The sequence below is a fragment of the Schistocerca gregaria genome, chromosome 4 (assembly GCF_023897955.1).
Source record: "Schistocerca gregaria isolate iqSchGreg1 chromosome 4, iqSchGreg1.2, whole genome shotgun sequence".
Taxonomy (NCBI): domain Eukaryota; kingdom Metazoa; phylum Arthropoda; class Insecta; order Orthoptera; family Acrididae; genus Schistocerca; species Schistocerca gregaria.
The window spans coordinates 453,564,721-453,587,287 of NC_064923.1; the positions used below are offsets into that span (position 1 = coordinate 453,564,721).

General features: G+C 44.2%; 1 protein-coding gene across 3 annotated transcripts in view; it reads left to right on the forward strand.

Annotated features, from left to right (window-relative positions):
* Nucleotides 1–22,567, forward strand: part of LOC126365909 (protein disabled) — a 467,529-nt gene that overhangs the window by 429,740 nt on the left and 15,222 nt on the right. For all 3 annotated transcript variants that reach the window (XM_050008634.1, XM_050008633.1, XM_050008635.1), the window contains 3 exons: nt 15,233–15,373; nt 15,471–16,100; nt 16,197–21,120. In XM_050008634.1, the coding sequence (XP_049864591.1) occupies nt 15,233–15,373; nt 15,471–16,100; nt 16,197–21,119 (5,694 nt within the window). In that variant the 3' untranslated portion in view covers nt 21,120. The remainder of the gene's footprint in view (nt 1–15,232; nt 15,374–15,470; nt 16,101–16,196; nt 21,121–22,567) is intronic.

Consider the following 22,567-nt stretch of genomic DNA (forward strand, 5'->3'; position numbering starts at 1 on the left):
TTTGCAATAGTGTAGTGACGCATTTTCTCCATATGTGTTATTATGAAGGTGTTATAGTTAAAGTGCAGCCACTTTCTCCAGTGTGGGACGTAATTGTCGTATGGTAGCGGCACGGTAGTTATATATGCTAATGTGTTAATGGGGCAGATTTACGCCGGAAAAAATAGTCCCAGTTTTGCCCACCAGGTGCATATCTGGCGCTCTACTCTGATTGAAGTTTTAGTATCCGCGCAGTCATTTGTCAACCCATGACGTTAGTGAACAGTATGGCTATCGAGAAGAGATACTGTGCGCTGCTAGTCTAACTTTTTATGTGAACGGCAGCCGTTACAGTGCTGCATTGACAGAGTATCGCCAACCGACGGGTCCAAGTAGAGGCCCGATGTTATTAAATGGTTTAAAGATAATGACAATGGAATTCGAAAATATGGGTGAGCTTGGTATAGCACCTGGAAGAGGAAAGCGTCCTACCCCGTTGTAAGTCACTGGCGAGGCTGCTGTTGCTGTAACCGACCATGGAGCACATGCCACGGGTAGTGCTCGTGCAGTGTCACGAGAGCTGTCCATCCCTTGCAGACAAGTACGCAAAGTTTTTATGTTAATTTTAAACTGGTACCGTACGACATCCAACTGCAGCAACTGAAACCTCGTGATCCGCAGCGACGTTCTGAATTTGCTCTTTGGTTTCTGGCACTGATCGAAATTGATGACATGTGGCCAGGTGGTATTCAGTGGAGTAACGAAGCATATTTTACCCTACAGTGTGCAATGAATACACAGAATTGCCGAAATGTAATACTGTTAAACCGCGAAGATCAATTGCACTGGCCGTATGTGACTGTGTGGCGTGGATTCACGAGCAATTCTATTCTTCGCCCCTTTCTGTTTGAAGAGAATATACACAGTGGGCCTGTCAGGTGTACTGGGGCGTCTGCGTGTTATCTAGACCTCCTTGCACAGCATGTGTTTCTTGCCTTGGAAGACCGCAACTGTGTGCAAACCACTGTTTTCATGCGAGACACCTCATATCGCTAGCCCAGTGAAAGATCTGTAAAATGAAACCTTCCATGAATGTGTTATCTCTAGAGGTTTCTCAGAAGCGTGGCCTGCGAGATCACCTGATCTGAATCCATGTGACTTTTCACTCTGGGGATATCTAAGAGAGTGCAAATACCAGAGACACATTCGGTCTCTGACTGACCTGAAGGCCAGTATACAGGAACACGTTGCTCAGATTCCACCAGAAGTGCTGCTAGCAACTATTGATCATATCGTTTTACAACTGCAACATCACTTCGACGTCACTGGTGCTCAAATTGAACAGTCCGCCGCTCGTGGTCTCGGGGTCGCGTTCTCGCTTCCTGAGCATGGGGTCCCGGGTTCGATTCGCGGCGGATTTAGGGAATTTCACTTGCCTTGAGATGACTGGGTGTTTGTGTTGTCCTCGTCATTTCATCATCATTCCACAAACTGGTGAGTTTGGACTGAGAAAAGTTTGGGAATTTGTACGGGAGCTGATAAACGCGCAGTTGAGCGCCCCACGAACCAAACATCATCAAATTGAACAACTTGTGTAGCGTAGGTTAATAATAAAATCAACATAATGACTTTCTCACGTGTTTGACCTTTTCTGCTCATGTCTCGTCCCTGTTCAGTTACATATGAAAATATTTCTATATGTCATATGAATGCCGATTCCTCATAAAGATCCGATGCAGCTGACATAGTTCCTTCCCTTTCTCGCGCATCCACCTTCAATTTACATAAAATTTCTAAACGCTATGTGATCGAAAGTATCTGGACACATGGCTGAAAATGACTTAAAAGTTCGTGGCGCCCTCCATCGGTAATGCTAGAATTCAATATGGTGTTGGCCCACCCTTAGCCTTGATGATAGCTTCCACTCTCGCAGCAATACTTTCAATCAAGTGCTGGAAGGTTTCCTGGGGAATGGCAGCCCATTCTTCACGGAGAGCTGTACTGAGGAGAGGTATCGATGTCGGTCGGTTAGGCCTGGTACGAAATTTGTGTGCCAAAACATCCCAAAGGTATTCTATAGGATTCAGGTCAGGACTCTGTGCAGGCTAGTCCATTACAGGGATGTTATTGTCGTGTAACCACTCCGCCACAGGCCGTCCGCTATGAACAGGTGCTCCATCGTGTTGAAAGCTGCAGTCACCATCCCCGAATTGCTCTTCAACGGTGGGAAGCAAGAAGGTGCTCAAAACATCAACGTAAACCTGTGCTGTGATAGTGCCACGCAAAACAACCAGGGGTGCAAGCTCCCTCCATGAAAAACACGACCACACCATAACACCACCGCCTCCGAATTTTACTGTTGGCACTATACACGCTGGCAGACGAAGTTCACTGGGCATTCGCCACACCTACACCCTGCCATCGGACCGCCACATTGTGTACCGTGATTCGTCACTCCACACAACGTTTTTCCGCGGGTCAGTCGTCCAATGTTTACCAAGCGAGGCGTCGTGTGGCATTTACCGGCGTGATGTGTGGCTTACGAGCAGCTGCTCGACCATGAAATCCAAGTTTTCTCACCGCCTGCCTAACTATCATAGTACCTGTAGTGGATCCTGATGCAGTCTGGAATTCCTGTGTCATGGTCTGGATAGATATCTGCCTATTACACATTACGACCCTCTTCAACTGTCGGCCGTCTCTGTCACTCAACGTCAGTTAACAGACGAGGTCGGCGTGTACGCTTTTGTGCTGTACGTGTTCCTTCACGTTTCCAGTTAACTACCACATCAGGAACAGTGGACCTAGGCTTGTTTAGGAATGTGAAAATCTCGCATGCAGACGTTTGACACAAGTGACATCCAATTACCTGACCACGTTTGAAGTCCTTGAGTTCCACGGAGCGCCCCATTCTGCTCTGCCACGATGTCTAATGTCTAGTGAGGTCGCTGATATGGAGTACCTGACAGTAAGTGGCAGCACAATGCACCTAATATGAAAAGCTTATGTTTTTGGGGGGTGTCCGGATACTTTTGATCACATAGTGTATGTCTATCTTGTATTCTTAGCCCCAGATTTGCACCTGGTGGCCAAAATTGGAACAATTTTTTTTTTTTTCCAGCGTAATCGGTACCACTTTAAGGCATTAGAATACCTACCAAGATTTGCCGCCATACGATAATTACAGCCCACACTGGGCTCCTGTGAGTTGCTCTGCTCTAATTATAACCACTGGTTACATCCATACTCAAACCATTATGAATTGCATGTCTGTGGGTACTGTCTGTTGTACCGCATATGTAGAGTCTTCAGAAACAAAGTTACACATGTCGTCCCTCTCTAAGACAATTGCGCAACAGGAGTAGTGCATTGCCCGATTACAGTACATGTTCCGGGTTTCCCGCACATACAGTTCTACTGCGGTAAGGAAAACAGGTGCGTCACAGTGTGTAATGGGCAGCACCTGGAGACGTACTACAAAATCGAAGTACGCTGGATTTTACGATTCTTGAGGCCTAAACGTCCAAACTGAACACACATTTACCGGAAGGTCTGGCGGTATATGACTCAAATGCACTGTCGCATCCAGTCGCAATGAAATGGTACCAGTGATTTGACCAAGGTCGCACAGACATTGGCGATGCTGTTCGGTAAGGTAGGCCATCGAATCGAACACATATGACGATGTCCAGACAATCAAGGAACTGATTTACAGCAGTCGTAAAGTGACTGTCACGGACATTGCTGAGCAGATGCGCACCTCCGTAGACTGCACTCATTCCATCATCCGAGATCGTTTGCAGTAACGGATATGTTCTTGCGTTGGGACAAGCAATCACTGGCAACTGCACATTTAGGCGCAAGCTTTGCGGCGTTTCTGGACTTCCATGATCGTTACTCCGTCGAAGACAGTGACTTCCGAAACCGTGTCATGACTTGCGATGCGACATGGGTCCATCATTTCACACATGTACAGTGAGATACACCACCTCGCTTCCGCGGAGGTAATGCAAGTTTGCATCATGAGCAAGAAATGTTATGGCCATAGTGTTATAGAGTTGCATACAGTGTTTATGGGAAAGAGCACGATTAATAAAGCTTCATACTACGCAACATGATGCTGCGCAACACCACAAAGAACAAGAGTCATGGAAAATTAAGCAAAGACGTTGTCCCCCTGCACGATAACGCAACACTTCACACGACACGCACAACACAAGCTTTGCTTCAACGTTTCAATAGGTTTAGCAGTATCCGACGTATAGTACTGTTCTTGCACCATGCGATTTGAATGTTTTCGGTAGTCCGATAGAACAACAAGGGGAAAAGATTTTCCAACGTTGAGGTCGTTCACACAGCAGATTTATTTTGTTGAGGGATTGAACGACTCGTAGGACGAGTGACTAAAAATCGAAGTGCCTCTGGCGTTCGGCTTATTTCGCACAGCGGTCACGTGACGTCTCTCGCCCGTGTTCTGCTATCTTTGTCTTGATCGACAAATTTAGCAAAGCGTTGTTATGGACTAGATCGCAGCTAAATATTTGTGACAAGCAAATATGATTGCTGCTTGTTCCATTTGCAGCAATTTAACAACGCGCTCTTATTTTCTACGTAGCCACACCATCGAAAATGACGTCATATTCCGAATAAAAAGCGAAATATTGGTGACTAGCAGGACTGTAAACATAATTGGCCTTCGTTCTACTAGCAGCTGTGTAAGCGGCAGGCTACTCATAGATTCCTGCCTAACCACACCCTAGGAAGTCGCGATGTATTCGGGAAAAAATGTCAAATATTTATGACAAGAAGGCACGTAAATATAATTACTGGTTGTTTCACCCGCAGCAGTTTCATCTTTCGTTTTTTAATCGGGCCGAAGCCATGAAATAGAAGGAACTGATTACCAAGAGAGCACACTCAGAGTACTGCACATGAATAATAAAGACGAAGATGAAAACAATATTAGCATGTAGCTGAATTCAGCTTTCAGCTTCACAACCACAGGTCTCAACCCACGTTACCACGGTGTACATACACTTACAGGGTGTTTCAAAAATGACCGGTATATTTGAAACGGCAATGCAAACTAAACGAGCAGCGATAGAAATACACCGTTTGTTGCAACATGCTTGGGACAACACTACATTTTCAGACCGACAAACTTTCGAAATTACAGTAGTTACAATTGTCAACAACAGATGGCGCTGCGGTCTGGGAAACTCTATGGTACGATATTTTCCACATATCCACCATGCGTAGCAATAATATGGCGTAGTCTCTGAATGAAATTACCCGAAGCCTTTGACAACGTGTCTGGCGCAATGGCTTCACATGCAGATGAGATGTACTGCTTCAGCTGTTCAATTGTTTCTGGATTCTGGCGGTACACCTGACCTTTCAAGTGTCCCCACAGAAAGAAGTCACAGGGGTTCATGTCTGGCGAATAGGGAGGCCAATCCACGCCGCCTCCTGTATGTTTCGGATAGCCCAAAGCAATCACACGATCATCGAAATATTCATTCAGAAAATTAAAGACGTCGGCCGTGCGATGTGGCCGGGCACCATCTTGCATAAACCACAAGGTGTTCGCAGTGTCGTCTAAGGCAGTTTGTACCGCCACAAATTCACGAAGAATGTCCAGATAGCGTGATGCAGTAATCGTTTCGGATCTGAAAAATGGGCCAATGATTCCTTTGGAAGAAATGGCGGCCCAGACCAGTACTTTTTGAGGATGCAGGGACGATAGGACTGCAACATGGGGCTTTTCGGTTCCCCATATGTGCCAGTTCTGTTTATTGACGAAGCCGTCCAGGTAAAAATAAGCTTCGTCAGTAAACCAAATGCTGCCCACATGCATATCGCCGTCATCAATCCTGTGCACTATATCGTTAGCGAATGTCTCTCGTGCAGCAATGGTAGCAGCGCTGAGGGGTTGCCGCGTTTGAATTTTGTATGGATAGAGGTGTAAACTCTGGCGCATGAGACGATACGTGGACGTTGGCGTCATTTGGACCACAGCTGCAACACGGCGAATGGAAACCTGAGGCCGCTGTTGGATCACCTGCTGCACTAGCTGCGCGTTGCCCTCTGTGGTTGCCGTACGCGGTCGCCCTACCTTTCCAGCACGTTCATCCGTCACGTTCCCAGTCTGTTGAAATTTTTCAAACAGATCCTTTATTGTATCGCTTTTCGGTCCTTTGGTTACATTAAAACTCCGTTGAAAACTTCGTCTTGTTGCAACAACACTGTGTTCTAGGCGGTGGAATTCCAACACCAGTAAAATCCTCTGTTCTAAGAAATGAACCATGTTGTCCACAGCACACTTGCACGTTGTGAACAGCACACGCTTACAGCAGAAAGACGACATACAGAATGGCGCACCCACAGACTGCATTGTCTTCTATATCTTTCACATCACTTGCAACGCCATCTGTTGTTGAAAATTGTAACTACTGTAATTTCGAAAGTTTGTCCGCCTGAAAATGTACTGTTGTCCCAAGCATATTGCAACAAACGGTGTATTTCTATCGCTGCTCGTTTAGTTTTTATTGCCGTTTCAAATATACCGGTCATTTTTGAAACACCCTGTATAATACGGTAACAACCGAAATATGATGAACCCAATATGGCGTCTCAATTGCAGGGAGCTACGAAAGTCACGTGACCGCTGTTGGATTTCAGTCGAATTCCACATGCATTTCCGATTATCTGATCGTTGCAGAACGTTTCTATTGTTGTTCATAAGGACTTTGTGACTATGTTGAAGAAGTGTGTCCTGTATTGTGTCATTCTGAAGTACAATTCAGCATTCAATAAAAGTTACTTCGCCTACCACTCTTCAATGTGTTCCGCTCCGAACTGAGCCCCGATGACCAGCGATGACGTGCTGGAGAACTCTGGACATGGGTTGATGCCAGCATGACAGTCACCCGCCATACAGCCCGATATCCAATCTGGGGTGCCATTTACTTTCATAGCAGAACCCCTTTAATTGCCATTCGCGGCACCCTTACAGCACAGCTGCACGTCTACGAACTACCACGCCCCGTTTTGTTGCTCTTCATGACAAGCCGTCTTGGGCTTATATTTCAGCAAGAAATTGCCCGCTCGCACACGTCGAGAATCTTTAGTGCTTGCCTTCGTACTTGTCAACCCTACCTTGGCCAGCCAAATCACCGGATGTCTCCCCAACTGAGAACGGTTGGAGCATTATGGACAGGGTCCTCCAACCAGTTCGAGATTTTGACGATCTAATGCGCCAGTTATCCAGAATATAAAACGAAATCCCTCAGGAGGGCACCCAACAACTCTGTCAAGCAATGTCAAGCCGAATAACTGCTTGCATAAGGGCCATGCGTTACAGACTCGCTCAGTTTTTGAAGCTGAAATTGTAAACATTTGTTTGTCTCTACATATAAGTCAGATCTACTGATTTCCGTTCGATTCGGATAATTCCTTCGTGATGCGTTGCTTGCTTGTCTTAATAAGTATTTTCAGATTCTGGGACCTAGTTACACATCAGCAAATCTTTAAAAAGTACATCATTGGTAAAACAAAAAACTATTCGCAAAATAAAACGGGTGCAAGTCTTCACGTGAATCATGCTGTGTTATATCCTGGCGCTAACGGGAGTTTGGTTGTGTATCACTTTCTGTACCGTTGATTTCTTTGTAGAAAAACAGCATGACTCGGAATGTTCTGTTCCACGTTGCAAGGTGCGTGAATACTCTGGGAGTTTCATTTTTTAATGTTTTTATTCTTCGTACTTGTTTCAAAAAGGTTTTAATTTACGCCGACAATGAGATAATTACATTCTAAGAAAAACAGAACGACCCACCCCAAAGGTATCATCCGAAAAGGACGGAAATCAGTAAATGTGATGTACATGTACGGACAAATTTCAGAGAAAAATTGGACGATTTATTCAAGAGGAAAAGCTTCAGAAACTGAGTAAGCGTTGGTACACCTGTGACCCATATGCAAGCAGTTTCTGTACAACTGGCGCATTAGATCGTGAAAATCCCGAGTTGGTTGGAGGGCCCTCCCCATAAAGCTCCAAATGTTGTCAAGTGGGGAGAGATCCGACGACCTTTCTGGCCAAGGTAGGATTTGTCAAAAAACGTGAAGACAAGCAGTAGAAATTCTCGCCATGTGGGGGCGGGCGGGTATTATCTCGCTGAAATGTAACGACAGGACGACTTGCCATGAATGGTAAAGAAAAGGGGCTAGAATATTGTTGACGAGCTACTGTGCTGTAAGGGTGCCGCCGATAATAATCAAAGGAGTCCTGTTACGAAAACAAATGGCACCCCAGCCCATCACTCCGGGATGTCGGTCCATATGGCGGCAGACAGTCAGGCTGGTATCCCACTGTTGTCTGGAGCGTCTCCAGAAGCGTCTTACTGATCATCGAGGCTGAGTTCGAAGCGGAACTCATCACTAAAGACATTCTACTCGTCAGTGAGATTCCGTGGTTTTAATATCAACGAAGGTGGTTGTCGCCATGCCTCTTAATTCTGACCAATGAAGCCTCCGGTGTATTTTTAAGTCGATGGTACGCTAAGAGCGCGAAACTCGCCATTAAAGAATAAATATTGCATCAGAGACTGTCTCTTATTTGGAATATGGAACCACTTTGCTGCATCAAGACGGAGCAGAATGGAGCGATTTGCACAGACTTGTATAAAATGGTTCAAATGGCTCTGAGAACTATGAGACTTAAATTCTGAGGTCATCAATCCCCTAGAACTTAGAACTACTTAAACCTAACTAACATAAGGACATCGCACCCATCCATGCCCGAGGCAGGATTCGAACCTGCGACCGTAGCGGTTGTGGAGTTCCAGACTGTAGCGCCTAGAACCTCTCGGCCACAACGGCCGGCAGACTTCTATAAAATATTACCCTAAGTTAATATCTTCGAGTGCATAGACAAGCAGTGTTTGGTTGAACAGATGTGTACAAAAGCCTTTTTCTGTTATGGAACTGATAGAAGTCCCCCCAGCGTTCGGTTTAATAGATGTTAATCCATGAGTGTGATTGTATCATGAGCTATGGTTTCAGATATATTACATAACCTATAATGGAAATGTGTATAAATTGATTAACATGACGACTTAATGTTACATGCCTGTATGTAAAGCGTTTTGTACTTCCACCCACCGTATTAACACTGTGTAATGTACTTATTTTATTAAATAATAAAATTATTGCTTCGGCAGAAAGTAAAATAGGTTGAAAATAAACACTAATGATAAAATCCTGCTTATAAGAGTATGCTGCAGTATTCGCCTCTTAGAAGTACTCCCACTGCGTTGCAAACAAGGTCTTCCAAAGTATTCCGCTCCAGGAGTGCAAACCTTGCCAGGCCTGATCTAGCGGATAATATGAATTGCAGCCTTAGTCTTTTGAAAGATGACGCCATTGGTTATGACTTATTAGCGAACAGATCTTGAATTGTAAAAACTAATACCGTAGTTTAAATTTTTCAGTTATTTTTAATGTGACATTAGTATATTTGAGAACCTTGATTTAAATAATACGTGCTAGATTTATAATTTTTACTGGACAGTTTCTTCAAGAGATGATGTTTATTTTTTGAAGTAAAATTATTTGTTCTTTCTTATGATCAAAAAACTTGTGACTCCGTTTTTCGCAATATTGTAGCTTTTGAGTGCACAGCGAGCAACTAAAAATCTGAATAAATAATGCGATAAGAATTACATTGCGTCTAGGAAGGTACTGACAACGTTGAAGTTTGGTACAAAGATTGGAGTATCTCTTAATTTTCTCACTATGCTAATGAAGGCTAATGGAAGCCGTAGCACTGACGTACACACTACTGAGTCAAAACATTACGAACACTGCCCACTGCGAGACCGAATGCTGTCTGGTTTGGTTGCGGGCACGTGATACGGTAAGCACTACACGCGCAAACTCAGGTGATACTCGGCGCAGTGGCTCTCATCAGCCACCGCGCCGAGTATCAACTTCTCAAGGGCCAAAGAAACTGGTACATCTGCTTAATATGGTGTAGGGCGTGCCGCAGCAAGACGTGGCATGGACTCCACTAATGCCTGAAGTAGTGCTGCAGGGAATTGACGGCATGAATCCTGCAGGGCTGTCCATAAATCCGTAAGAGTACGAGGGTGGAAACATCTTCTGAACAGCAAGTTGCAAGGCATCTCAGATATGCTCAATAATGTTCATGCCTGGCGAGTCTGGTGGGCAGCGGAAGTGTTTAAACTCAGAAGAGTGTTTCTGGAGCAACTCTGTAGCAATTCTGGACGTGTGGCGTGTCGTATTGTCCTGCTGGAGTTGGCAAAGTCCGTCGGAATGCTCAATGGACATGAATGGATGCAGGTGATCAGGCAGGATGCGTACATACATGTCACATACCAAAGTCGTATTTAGACGTATCAGTGATCACATACCACGCCAACTGCACTCGCGCCACATCATTACGGAGTCTCCACCAGCTTAAACAGTCTCCTGCTGATATGCAGGGTCCATGGATTCATGAGGTTGTCTCCATACCCGTGCACGTCCACCCGCTCGATACAATTTGAAACGAGACTCGTCCGACCAGGCAACATGTTTCCAGTCATCTACAGTCCAATGTCGGTGCTGACAGACTCAGGCGAGATGTAAAGCTTTGTGTCGTACATTCATCAAGGGTACACGATTGGGCCTTCGGCTCCAAAAACCCATATCGATGAGTCCAAAAACCCATATCGATGAGGTTTCGTTGAATGCTTCGCACGCTGAAACTTGTTGATGGCCAAGCATTGAAATCTGCAGCAATTTGCGGAAGGGTTGTACTTCTGTCACGTTAAACGATTTTCTTCAATCGTCGTTGGTCCCGTTCTTGCAGGATCTTTTTCCGGCTACAGCAATGTCGGAGATTTGATGTTTTACCGGATTCCTAATATTCACGGCAAACTTGTGAAATGGTCGTACGGGAAAATCCCCTCTTCATCATTACCTGGGAGATGCTGTGTCCCATCTCTCGTGCGCCGACTATAACACTACGTTCAGACTCACTTAAACCTTGATAAACTGACATTGTAGCAGCAGTAACCGATCTACAACTGTGCGAGACATTTGTATTATATAGGCGTAGAGAACTGCTGCGCCGTATTCTGCCTGTTTAAATATCTCTGTATTTGATATGCATGCCTATACCAGTTTCTTTGGCACTTCAGTGTAAGTACTACACGCGCAAATTAAGTTAACACTCGACGCAGTGGCTGGTTGGAGCAACCGTAAAGGCGTTTCCCATTTACAGCCAATCTCATCAGCTAACTCGCCGTGTGTCAACTTAGTTTGCGCATGTAGTTAAGTATACATGGTGATCCAGCTGTCCCTTCCTATGGGTTTCGTGCAACGCCTTCAAAAACAACACACGAGATTTTCATAGTCTCTCTCGCTATGCGCAGACTATTAGCTCTACAGAAAAAATGAAGAGGAAGTTTCCGTAGGAAATTTACTGAAGTTAAATTTTGTACTGGAATGTGTTTCACTGGAGGGCACGAGTTTCGAGTTATTCGAGAGAAACGTGTTTGAAGGTCACTTTTGTACATTTTCTTAAACAATACGAAAACTAAGGCGACTAGCGAAAACGTATCCCAGTACAAAATTTACAGTAAATTTCGTACGAAAGGTCCTGTTCATTTCCTCTGTTCGAATAATAGTTTGTGTGTAGCGAACGAGAGAATGTGAAAATCCTGCATGTGGTATTTGAAGGCATTACGAATAGGGACAGCTGAATCACCTTTTATAAGCATAACAGAGACGAATGGAGAAGCATTGTAGCGAGGATACGGGCTCACATAGAAAATCCATTAATATAACGGTAAATGATGTTGGCAAAGGCTAGATTGTTCCGGCCTGGCGCCTGAGAATGACCATTTCGGAATAGTTGAATCTGGTCATATGTTTGCTAGCTGCTGTTGTGAGCAGCTATGGAAAAGCTTGAAGAGCAGTGAAACCAGGAGTAGGTGACAAGCCGTTGGATGTCCACACACCATCACAGATGTTGGACTATGGAGGCTTGTCCACTCTCTAAAGGCAGTGAGGCTACTTGTGGCAGAGTACAATGGTGGTGCATGCACAAGTGCTTCGGAGCACATCGTTCATTGCACAAGGTTGAACGTGGGACTCTGCAGCAGATGACCCATACGGATTCCCATGTCGATCCAACGATAATATCAGTTACGACTGCAGTGGGTACGAGATCATCGAGAATGGACTGAGGAGCAATGGAAACATGTCACCTCGTTGGATACGTCAGTTTCCTTGTAACACCAGGTCGATGGTCGTGCCCGGATATGCCGTCATCAAGGCGAACAGTTACTCGAAACAAGCACCGAGTCACGGATGCCACCTGGTGGGGGTAGTGTAAGGGTTAATCAAATGAAAAGGTACGAAACATCGTAACAACCAGAGCGATTGAAACCTCCATATGCACTTTGTGATAATGTAGTGAGACATCCAGGAACGCGAATGTAGTGAAGCCACCTCCCTTAAAAAATCTGAACTGTGCCCTCAGCTGGCAAGATGATGCTCACTGTCTTTTTCGACATCTGAGGTCCGATACTAACCAATTTCCTCGAGCACGGAAAAACCATTAACAGTGACACATACTGTGAGACACTCCATAGCCTACGAAAGTCCATCTGGTGGAAAAGGTCTGCGTTGCTGACGGACGTGACAATTCTGCTCCACGATAACATGCCTCCAAGGTCACACAAAGTGTAATGGCCAAGTTCAAGTGGGAGCAACTTGAGCATCTGCCCTACAACCCAGACATGTCATGTCGCCCTATGATTTCTACATGTTTGGTCAACTATACAAGGGACTTTTGAAAAGTCCGTGCAAAAATAAAAACTACTTACGTGTTTGGGGTAAACTTTTTTATTTTTTGACATAGACTTCTTTTAGACTTATACAGTTCATCCAACGCTGTTCTAATTTGTTGATCCCTTCCAAATAATAGGAATTGTCCAAGTCTACAAAATAGCTATTAGTTGCTGCAATCACCTCCGCTTTTGAATAAAATCTTTGTCACGCCAGCCATTTCTTCAAAATTGGCAACAAATAGTAGTCCGAGGAAGCCACGTCTGGAGAATGCGGGTGATGTGAAACGAGTTGGAATCGTATTTCAATTAATTTTGCGACCACAACTGCTGCGGTGTGTGCTGGTGCACTGTCGTGATGGAAAAGGACTTTTTGCAGTCCAATCGCCGGCGTTTTTCTTGCAGCTCGGTTTTAGAACGGTCCAGTAACGATGAGTAATATTCATCTGTAATAGCTTGACCCTTTTCCAGATTGTCGATGAGGATTGTCCCTTACGAATCCCAAAAAACAGCGGCTATAACCTTTCCGGCCGAAGAAATGGTCTTCACCTTTTTTGATTCAGATTCTCCCTTGTTAACCCATTGTTTAGATTGTTATTTGGTCTCCGGAGTATAGTAATGTATCCATATTTCATCCATAGTGACGAAACGACGCTTAAAGTCCTGCGGATTCTTCCTGAACAGCTGCAAACCATCCTTGCAACACTTCACACGATTCCGCTTTTGGTCAAGTGTGAGCAATCGCGGAACCCATCTTGGGACAGCCTTCTCATGTCCAAATGTTTATGAAAAATATTATGTACCCATTCATTCGAGATGCCCACAGCACTAGGAATATCACACACCTTAACTGTTCTGTCATCCATCACCATATCATGGATTTTATCAATGATTCCTGGAGTCGTAACCTCCACAGGGCGTCCAGAACATTCAGCATGACTTGTGCCTATATGGCCACTACTAAAATTTTGAAACCACTTATAAACACCAGACCAGTGTAACCCCAAAGTTTGTGTGGTAGAGTAATTATCGTGTACGCGTACGTGGAGAAAGTGTTTGCGCAGCAATCGCGACATAATGTAACTGAGGCGGAATAAGGGGAACCAGCCCGAATTCACCGAGGCAGATGGAAAACCGCCTAAAAACCATCCACAGACTGGCCGGCACACCGAACCTCGACAGTAATCCGCCGGGCGGTTTCGTGCCGGGGACCGGCACACCTTCCCGCCCGGAAAGCAGTGCGTTCGACCGATCGGCAAACCGGCCGGGCGTCTGATATTTTAGTTGTACACCCCTATAAAGGAATTTCTTGAAACTTCCAGAATGAATAAAAGCAATTTAATAATTATAATATGAAGTTTCCATGTCAATAGCTGAGCTATTGCACTTTTTTGTTATTAATTGCATTGTATTATGCATTTGACGGTGTCTATTGCTGTATTGTTCTAACGACAGTAAAATTATTATTCTTATTATCATCCTGTGTCTTACCACAGCACAACCTCGCCCGTTGTGAATACCGAGAAGCGTCGTAAATAATTTCGATTCCTTCTCTTCTTCTTCTCCACTTGAATTAGTACTCCGTGTGCAATGAACGCGATATTAACCAGACGGCAAAATGTGGTATTCATGTCAGTGTTTCTTACCATAGTGTTTAAAAGCTATTGTAAAGCAGAATATTGCAAAATTTTGGTTAGAAACTATGTTTTGATCGACAGAAATGAGCCTTTATCTGTATGGTGAATTATATTTTTCCCTTACTTCTTTCGGGGATTTTCCGGTGGAACAGGACAGCTTCGTGACTGATCTCAGATCGCGATGATGACGTGATGCTCGACTTTTGAATTAGCTAGTTCGAACCGCAACGTTTAAAAGACTTTTCGTTAGCAGAATGTGGCCAGTGAAGAAAGTACAGATACCTGCATTCTGTTTCGGACGGCCTGGATTGAACAGCAAACCTCTTTGCAAGTGTGTTATGTTGTGACAGCATAAAAAACAATATTACAACTAACAAAAAAACACAATATTACAACTAACACGTACTCTTCTGCGAATTGCATCACTTTATCCAGTACAACGCTCGCAGCTCACTCGGAAATGGCGAAAAAGGTCAGATATGGAAGAACTACGAAAAGGGTCACATATGGAAGAACTAACTATTTTGATGACGGTAGCAACCAAACTGAACTCCTGCCGCTCGAATTTCCCCACCCCACCCCACCCCACCCTCTATGGAACGTCTTCGTAATATTCACACGTATCGCGTCAAATTCTGCACTTGAGTTAACTGTGAGCCTTGATTTGAAATGTAACTTCGCATTTGTTATTGTACCAAATTTGTGCGTGTACCGCGCTGTAGTTTGTTGACCAGTACTAAATTATTATTGTTTTTTCAGGTTGTAATTGCAATGCGAGATTTGTTTCAAGTTGTATTTGAACTGAAAAAGAAAGAGATCGAGTTAGCCAAGCAGCATATTGAGCAACACCAAATAAAGTTAGGAGGTGGGCTGTTTTCAGAAGGCTCATCAGGCACAAAGGTAAACATTACACCATGCAACTCTGTTATTGTCCAATGTGATGGTAAGGATTCTGGAAATGTAATTTGTCCTATATTGCTTTCCTGTGTGATTTTAGAATGGAGCAAGCAGCTTGGAGCCAGGAGCAAGTAAGATGAGAACTATTCAGGAAGACTCAGCAGTGAAAGAGAATGGAACAGCTGCTTCATCTAAATCCGCTCAACAAACGTCCGAGGTTATAGCAGATCTTCTAGACCTGGAATTTGAACTGAACAGCATACAGCAAGGAATTCATCAAATGGAAAGAATAACGCCATCTGATCCATTTGGACCTTCGTCTATCAGAGAAGACCCCTTTGGAAGTGATCCATTTGGGGATTCATTTGCCCCTGCAACGACAGCGGCACCAACTCCGAAGTCAAGCAAGCAGCCTATAGCTATTTTGCCACCACCTCCGTCAGCAAAGGAGCCTGTTCGTTCCCTAGCAGACCCATTCAACGTACCAGCAACATCTCGTGGTACCAGCAGGCGGTCGACCAATCGAGCAGCTACGAGTGAACAACTACCCGCTCCTGCCCCAAGTACTGTGAAGCCAGTGCAAACTCAGGCGCCTACCGCACAGCCGGAGAAGCACTGGTTTGACCAAGAGACTGAGTCCCTTTTTGATGAAGGTGAATTGGTGACGCCACCATTAACATCCTCTGTAAATACTGTGACATTGCCACCAGTACAGCCACTTTCTGAGCAAGTAAGTTTTCTTTAACAACATAGCAAATCTGTAGGCATTTGAAATATTCAGTTATTTAGCAGTATCTTATATGCCAATATACTTGCTTGATTTCAGGATGATAAGGAGTCCAGGAGGAGTCCTTCAGCGCAGAAAGCTGAGAAGCCGTTTGATGTTTTCACTGAACTGGACCCACTTGGTACGGGCCGCAGTAAGCCGTATGTGGACAGAAAAGACTTTTTCCAGGAACTGAAGAATCCACCAAAGAAAGTTCTTAAAGACTTAGTCACAGAAATTCCTTCCGAAGCTACAGCCCCATTATTCCAGGCGACGTTTGAGAAAGGAAGTAATGCACTGACTCCAGGAGATGGTGATTTGCCGTGCTCCACGAGTACTGTGCTGTCGAGTGGCGACAAAACGACTGTCACATTTAGTCCACTGACTACCTCAGCTCTAACCACAATGTCAGCCAAAAAGCCGTTGGTGTTAGATGTTGACCCATTCGAAGACACTGATCCATTTGATAAGACTGATCCCTTTGCTGAAGACGATTTTCCTCAAAATAATTCGTTCCCAACGTTAGGCAGCAGTAGTGACCCTTTTGATACCGGTTTCGCTGATTTTACCATGTTCGCAAAGCCAAAGAAGAACGAAGTTTTTGCTGGCATTGCAGCACCTGTGCCAGCACAGGGCGATGTTAAACCGTCTACGCTCATGTCCTCGGCTGAAAGCACCACCCCTCAAACTTTCCACGGACCACTGAGAGTTTCATTGCCTCCCGAGAAAACAGATGTAGACACAGTTCTTACCACACAGTCTGTGACACTACCTTCGTCATCTACAGCCCCTCCATCCGTACTGGAAAGTCCTGTAGATACACTTAGCAAATCAAAGAGTAAAACTCCACGGCTCAGTAAACAAACCACATTGTCTACAATGGTGAAACTGCCAAGCCCGAAGTCAACGCCACGATCCTCGTCACGCCTTGTAAAGCAGATCACTGTGGACTCGTGCACAACCAGTAGCACAACACAATCAGTGCGTCTGAGTCCTACGCCTCCGATGCCTCCGACACCATCAAAATCGGACAGGAAGTCACCAGTAAGCCAGGGCGTCTTGGAAGGTGTTACGCTACGCAATCGGTGTGCCGTGACCCCTTCTCCTCCAGTGGTCGCCAGTTTCCCAGATTCTGGAGACGGTGACAGTACCTCGAGACTGTCGGGATCCAGTGCTGAGCTGGCAGAGATAGCCCCTGAACCGCCACCGAGGCCTGCAGCTAGCATTGCGGCCATCAAGCCACCTCCGCTACCTCCAAAGCGGCAGCAGATTAGCTGTATGATGAAACCACCTCCTAGACCTCCACACGCGGATGAACCACCTCACTATGACTATATAGAAAATTACGAAACGTCAACATCACCCACTCCTCATGAAATCGACGTGTTACAAAGTCCACCCCTCCCAGTTCCAGCAAGAAGGCCAAAATTTCCGGAAGTTGACTTTGTACCTCAGAGACCAAGGAGGCAACAACCTCCCCAACCTCTCTCTGCAAAATCTTCAATAGGCAGTGACGACTACTTAACACCTACACCTTTTCCGTTACTACCTCCACCTCAGAAGAAAAGTCCTAGCACAGACAGCGGCAAGTTCCATAACCTCCCCAAGGCTCGTTCGCCAGTTATGACGACAATTGATTCCATCCTTATGTCAACCTCGAGTGCAACAACCACATCAGCGAGTGATGACCGAAAGAAAAAGCCGAGTACTTCACTAAATATTACTTTAAGTCAGCTCACAAAAACGGGATTGCAAGATTTAGCAGCAGCGTTAGGTGTTTCTCCCGGGCATTTATCCAACATGACACTCCAGGAACTTACTAACTGCCTCTCCAAGCTTTCGACAGAAGCTCAAGGCCCCGAAAATGGCGGCGAGGAAACAAAGACAGAAACAGATGCGATTAAGAGAGACAAATATGCCACACTGAGAGAGTCGGTGGACGATGAACCAGAGTTTAAGGCAGACTTTGAAACTAATTTTGAACCAACAGACTCATCGGACAAACTGGAAGATGTTTTCCAGGAAGCACCATTTGATAAATATGCTGTATTCCGAGAATTGATTGAAGAAGCTAAAGATGATAGGCGGACCAAAGGAAGCACAGATTCTGTAGATGCTGAACCCAAACAACGAGTAGTAGTCTCCGAAAGTTCCGCAGAAGAGATGAAGGCAAGAAAGGAGGCTGAGGATAAATATGCTGCACTTAGGGAGATTTCTCTAGATGAAGGTGCCGCTGAAAAAGAGGATGGCGACACGTCAAGCGAGAAAGACGACAGTATTGCAGAAGGTATCAAACCAGAGGAAGAGGATGATTTGTTAACGTTATCAAGACAGCAGAGTGAAAGCACTGAATCGCCCACTGTTGAAGCGGTGACGCTTCGTGAACCCCAGTCGATCATTGAAACAACTATATTAGAGGAAGACGCAACTGCTTTAGAAGATGATGCTGGAGCTGGTGCTGAAGAAATAAAACACACATCACCACTTTCCGCAGAAATAAGCCCTGTCACAAAGAATGCTGACGAGCAAGAGGCAGTAGAATCAGCAGACGGTAATAATGGATCGTCAGTATCTGAAAAAGAAGACGCCACTAACGATATTGGTTCTCCCGATAAGGATGATGACAGAGCTGAAGGCGTGTCCAGTGCTGAGGGTTGGGCAAAATTTGACTCAATTGTACCAGAAAAGACTTCACCTGATACGCAGAGAGAGGAAGTATCTTCACCATGGTCATCCGATGGGAAAGAAACAGGGAGAATGCCTCCAGCTAGTTACCAGGATCATTTGGAAAGAGAACAAGAAATGGAAAGAAGAAGAAGAATGAGAGCACGAGGTCAGTGGCGTGATGATGATGAAGAAGAAGAAGGCTGGGAAGACAGGAGGGCAGATGGTATGCCATGGCAGGAAAGGCCTTGGAGAGAAAATGGTTGGAGTGACGGAGAGCCATATTATGATGATGGTATTCACCGTAAAGAAAGAATGTACCACGAAGAAAGGACAGCAAGAAGAAGACGACCTGCTCCGTGGAAAAGTGGTCAGAGAAGTTCAAGGGATCCATCCCCTTGGGAACAGGATGATAAAGACAATGAAGACCACGGATGGGTTACTGTGAATAAGAGGTGGCGTGACAGATCTGTTGATGAAGATGAAGAAGAGGAAGAAGAAGAATATGAAATATCTAGAAAACCTCGATCCAAACAGTATCCTGCACCAAGAGACGATGAGCGGTGGAGGAGATATGAACACAGAGAAATGAATGGGTTAGAGTATGAGGAAGGCAGGAAAAGACGTCCATCTCCTTGGAGAGGAGAAGGTGAAAGTCGAAGCAGTTGGGAATCAGTGTCATGGGATGAAGAAGAACGATTTTCACAACGCGAATATTGTGATAGACGAAGTAAAGCAGAACGTGAAGAAGTGTACTGGCGCAGAAGAGAACTTGAACATGATGGAAGACCATATCCTTGGAGCAGGAAGTGTGTTCCCCCTGACGAAGATTACATGCGACCAGAGCAAACCCTTAGGTGGAAAGGTGAAAGATATCATAGATATTCGAGGGATCGTTCTCGGGAACTACCATGGGAGGATGATTACAGTGAACAAGGGGATGAAGAATCACCCAGGTACTTGGGAAGGAAACAGAATTGGCCAAAACGGCCTAGTAGTGCAACAGAATCACGCTGGACTCCAGAAAAAGGACCCGCCAGCGATTATGTGCCAAGAATTGGAGAAAAACAACAGCATTCTCTTCCAAGTGCAGCACGCTCAGATAGGCCAGACAGTATTGAGAAAATGGGAAGCTACACTATGACCGAACGAAGATATCGTGAGAAAGTAGGCAGGCGACCGAGGAGTCGGGAAGGATATTTTAATTCTGATCAGGAATATGATTATTGGCCACAGCAAGAAAGGCCCCGCAGGCAAGACAAAGAAATAGGTTACGATCAGAGATCACAGACACTCCATACGAGGAGACCTCAGCGATACAAAAAAAGCAGTGAATATAGCTACAGTCAGAAGTCACCATTCGATGATGATTTCACAATGCAACCATTTGAAGTAGGTATAGATATTAACAAAAGCCAAGGTGCAGAATCAGATGCATCAGATTCTGCAAAACAAAGATCTCCTGCACTCTCAAGTCACAGTCTCCCTGTAACAGCTGGTTCTTCTGTTGAAACTTTCGCAAAGGGTAAGGAAAGCCATACTAGTGATCCTAATTCCCGGCCAAAGGAAATAGGCCTGAGTAGTCCTCCAGAACCCTATCAATCTTCACTTGGGGAAGACACAAATAGAGTTAGAACTCCAAGGAGCTCAACTCACAGAAAATCTCCATTTGAAGATGACTTTACTCCTACTGAAATACGAGGCATCAGGCTTGCATCAAGTGTATCAAGTGATATAAGTGACCACAGGAAGTCACCTTATGAGGACACCAAACCGTGTAGTAGAGGCCCAAGTGTGGTAGATGAACCTGCTTGTGCTAGTGTTCTTGACCAGAAAAATGGTAAACTAAGTGATGATGTTTTTCTTCCTGCAGGCACCTCAGAAACAGGAAAAACGCACAGTGAACATGCTTTTGCTGATTTTGAAAGCATGCCCTTTGGTGATGGTGAATTCATCCCTTCACCAAAAACTCTTTCTGAAAGCAAAAATAGTGATAAGAAAGCACCTGGAACAGTGTGGAGTGGTGAAGACTCTAATAAACATGATAAATTTCATCCAGGAATGAAACTTCGTATGTCAAACCTTATGAGAGCAGATTCATCAACAAGTTTGAAAAAGTCAGAATCAATAAATATTTTTGTACGTGAAAGTGATCCGTTTGATGACGACTTCTTCTGCAGTGATACAGCTTCGACAATACCCCGTCCACGCTCTGAGAACACTGGTCGGGCAGAAGAAAAATCTGGTGCTAGTAATCAGACTGAAGTCTTCAACTGGACTCAAGCCTTTGACTCCTTCAACTTTGAAGAAGAGAAGTGAGGTATGTAAGGAAGGAAGATACATAAAATTTAAATTGCTCATCATAGTGTATAGTCATGAATTTCCTTTTGCAAAAAAGTAAGCATTGACAGACAAATTGTTCATACTGTTACTGGGTGTACTAGCTCATTCTTATTGTCAGATAAGCACAAATAATAATTCTCTAATCAAAATTAGAGGAAGAGATGAGTATAGCTGTTCGAAGATGATTGAATAATCTATTGAACAGGCACTCATGCGACCAAATTATTCAAACATTAAACACTGAAATAACTCCACTTGGTATTTTTTGTGGGCTGTACAAGGCACTTGACTAGGTACATCACTACATGTTAGAAAAACATGTTCAACAGACTTAATTGTGTGGCTACCATAAGACTTGCACAATACTTGATGTAAAGGGTGCACATTTTGACAAATGTAGCCAAAGGACTGTTTTATTAGTGAGAAGGTATTACTTTTGAGAAACCCCAGTGTTGTCAATAAACCAGTTAAACATGAGTGTTAGGGCCAGTTTAAGGAGTTTTGGGGCCTCCTGCAAATTCTGTGTTTGGGGCCAGCACTCTTTTTCTGGAATGTAGTTTCCTTTACATTTTGCACAGTTTTCATAATTATATGTGGTTGTTATGAATGTGTTCGTGTGTGTGTGTGTGTGTGTGTGTGTGTGTGTGTGTGTGTGTGTGTGTGTGTGTTTTAATATACGTACAAACCATATCATATTAGCTTACCTGTGACTTCGCCTGTATGAAGTCCTGGGTACGCTAAGACTTCTTGGTAAAAACACATTCAGTTATTTTTTATATGGAATGCAGTGTGTTAACCTCAAGTTGTATGAATACTGGATACTATAGATTTCACAATAACTCTGTTAATCTTTTTTTTTAAAATGTAAACAGATAGTTCTCTGCCCCGGTTACGACACGAGTAAATGTAAATGTAAGAACTTAGGCACTAAAATATTTACAAAAATACCCAATATATACACTAAAACAAGGAAAATGTGCACCAGAAATATACTAATAATCCCTTAAAATGAACAAACTTGCACCTAAAACCAACTCCAATGAACAAACTTGCACTTAAAACCAACTCCAAATAGAACTGGAAAAAGAGGACTCAAAAAATTTATTAGGTATTTCTGATATTACAATCATACTGAATCAATTCTGGACTTATTTTGCTTGTGTCAGTTATAGTAAATTACTAAATGTTTTTCCAAATTTTTCAGAAAAGCCATCATCACATCTGTCAAAATAGTTTTCACAGGTGGAAAAATCCCCTGTGTGTCACCCTATAGTACAAAGTAGGATTTAATTGTTGCAATGTTACTTGCAAAAAAATTCTCAAGAAGTACTTCCAGAGTAATAATACCTGGTTGAATGTTTTTCTTTAACTCACAAATTTAACGGCAAGCAAGTATATGGTGGTTTTGAAACATACTAAAAATT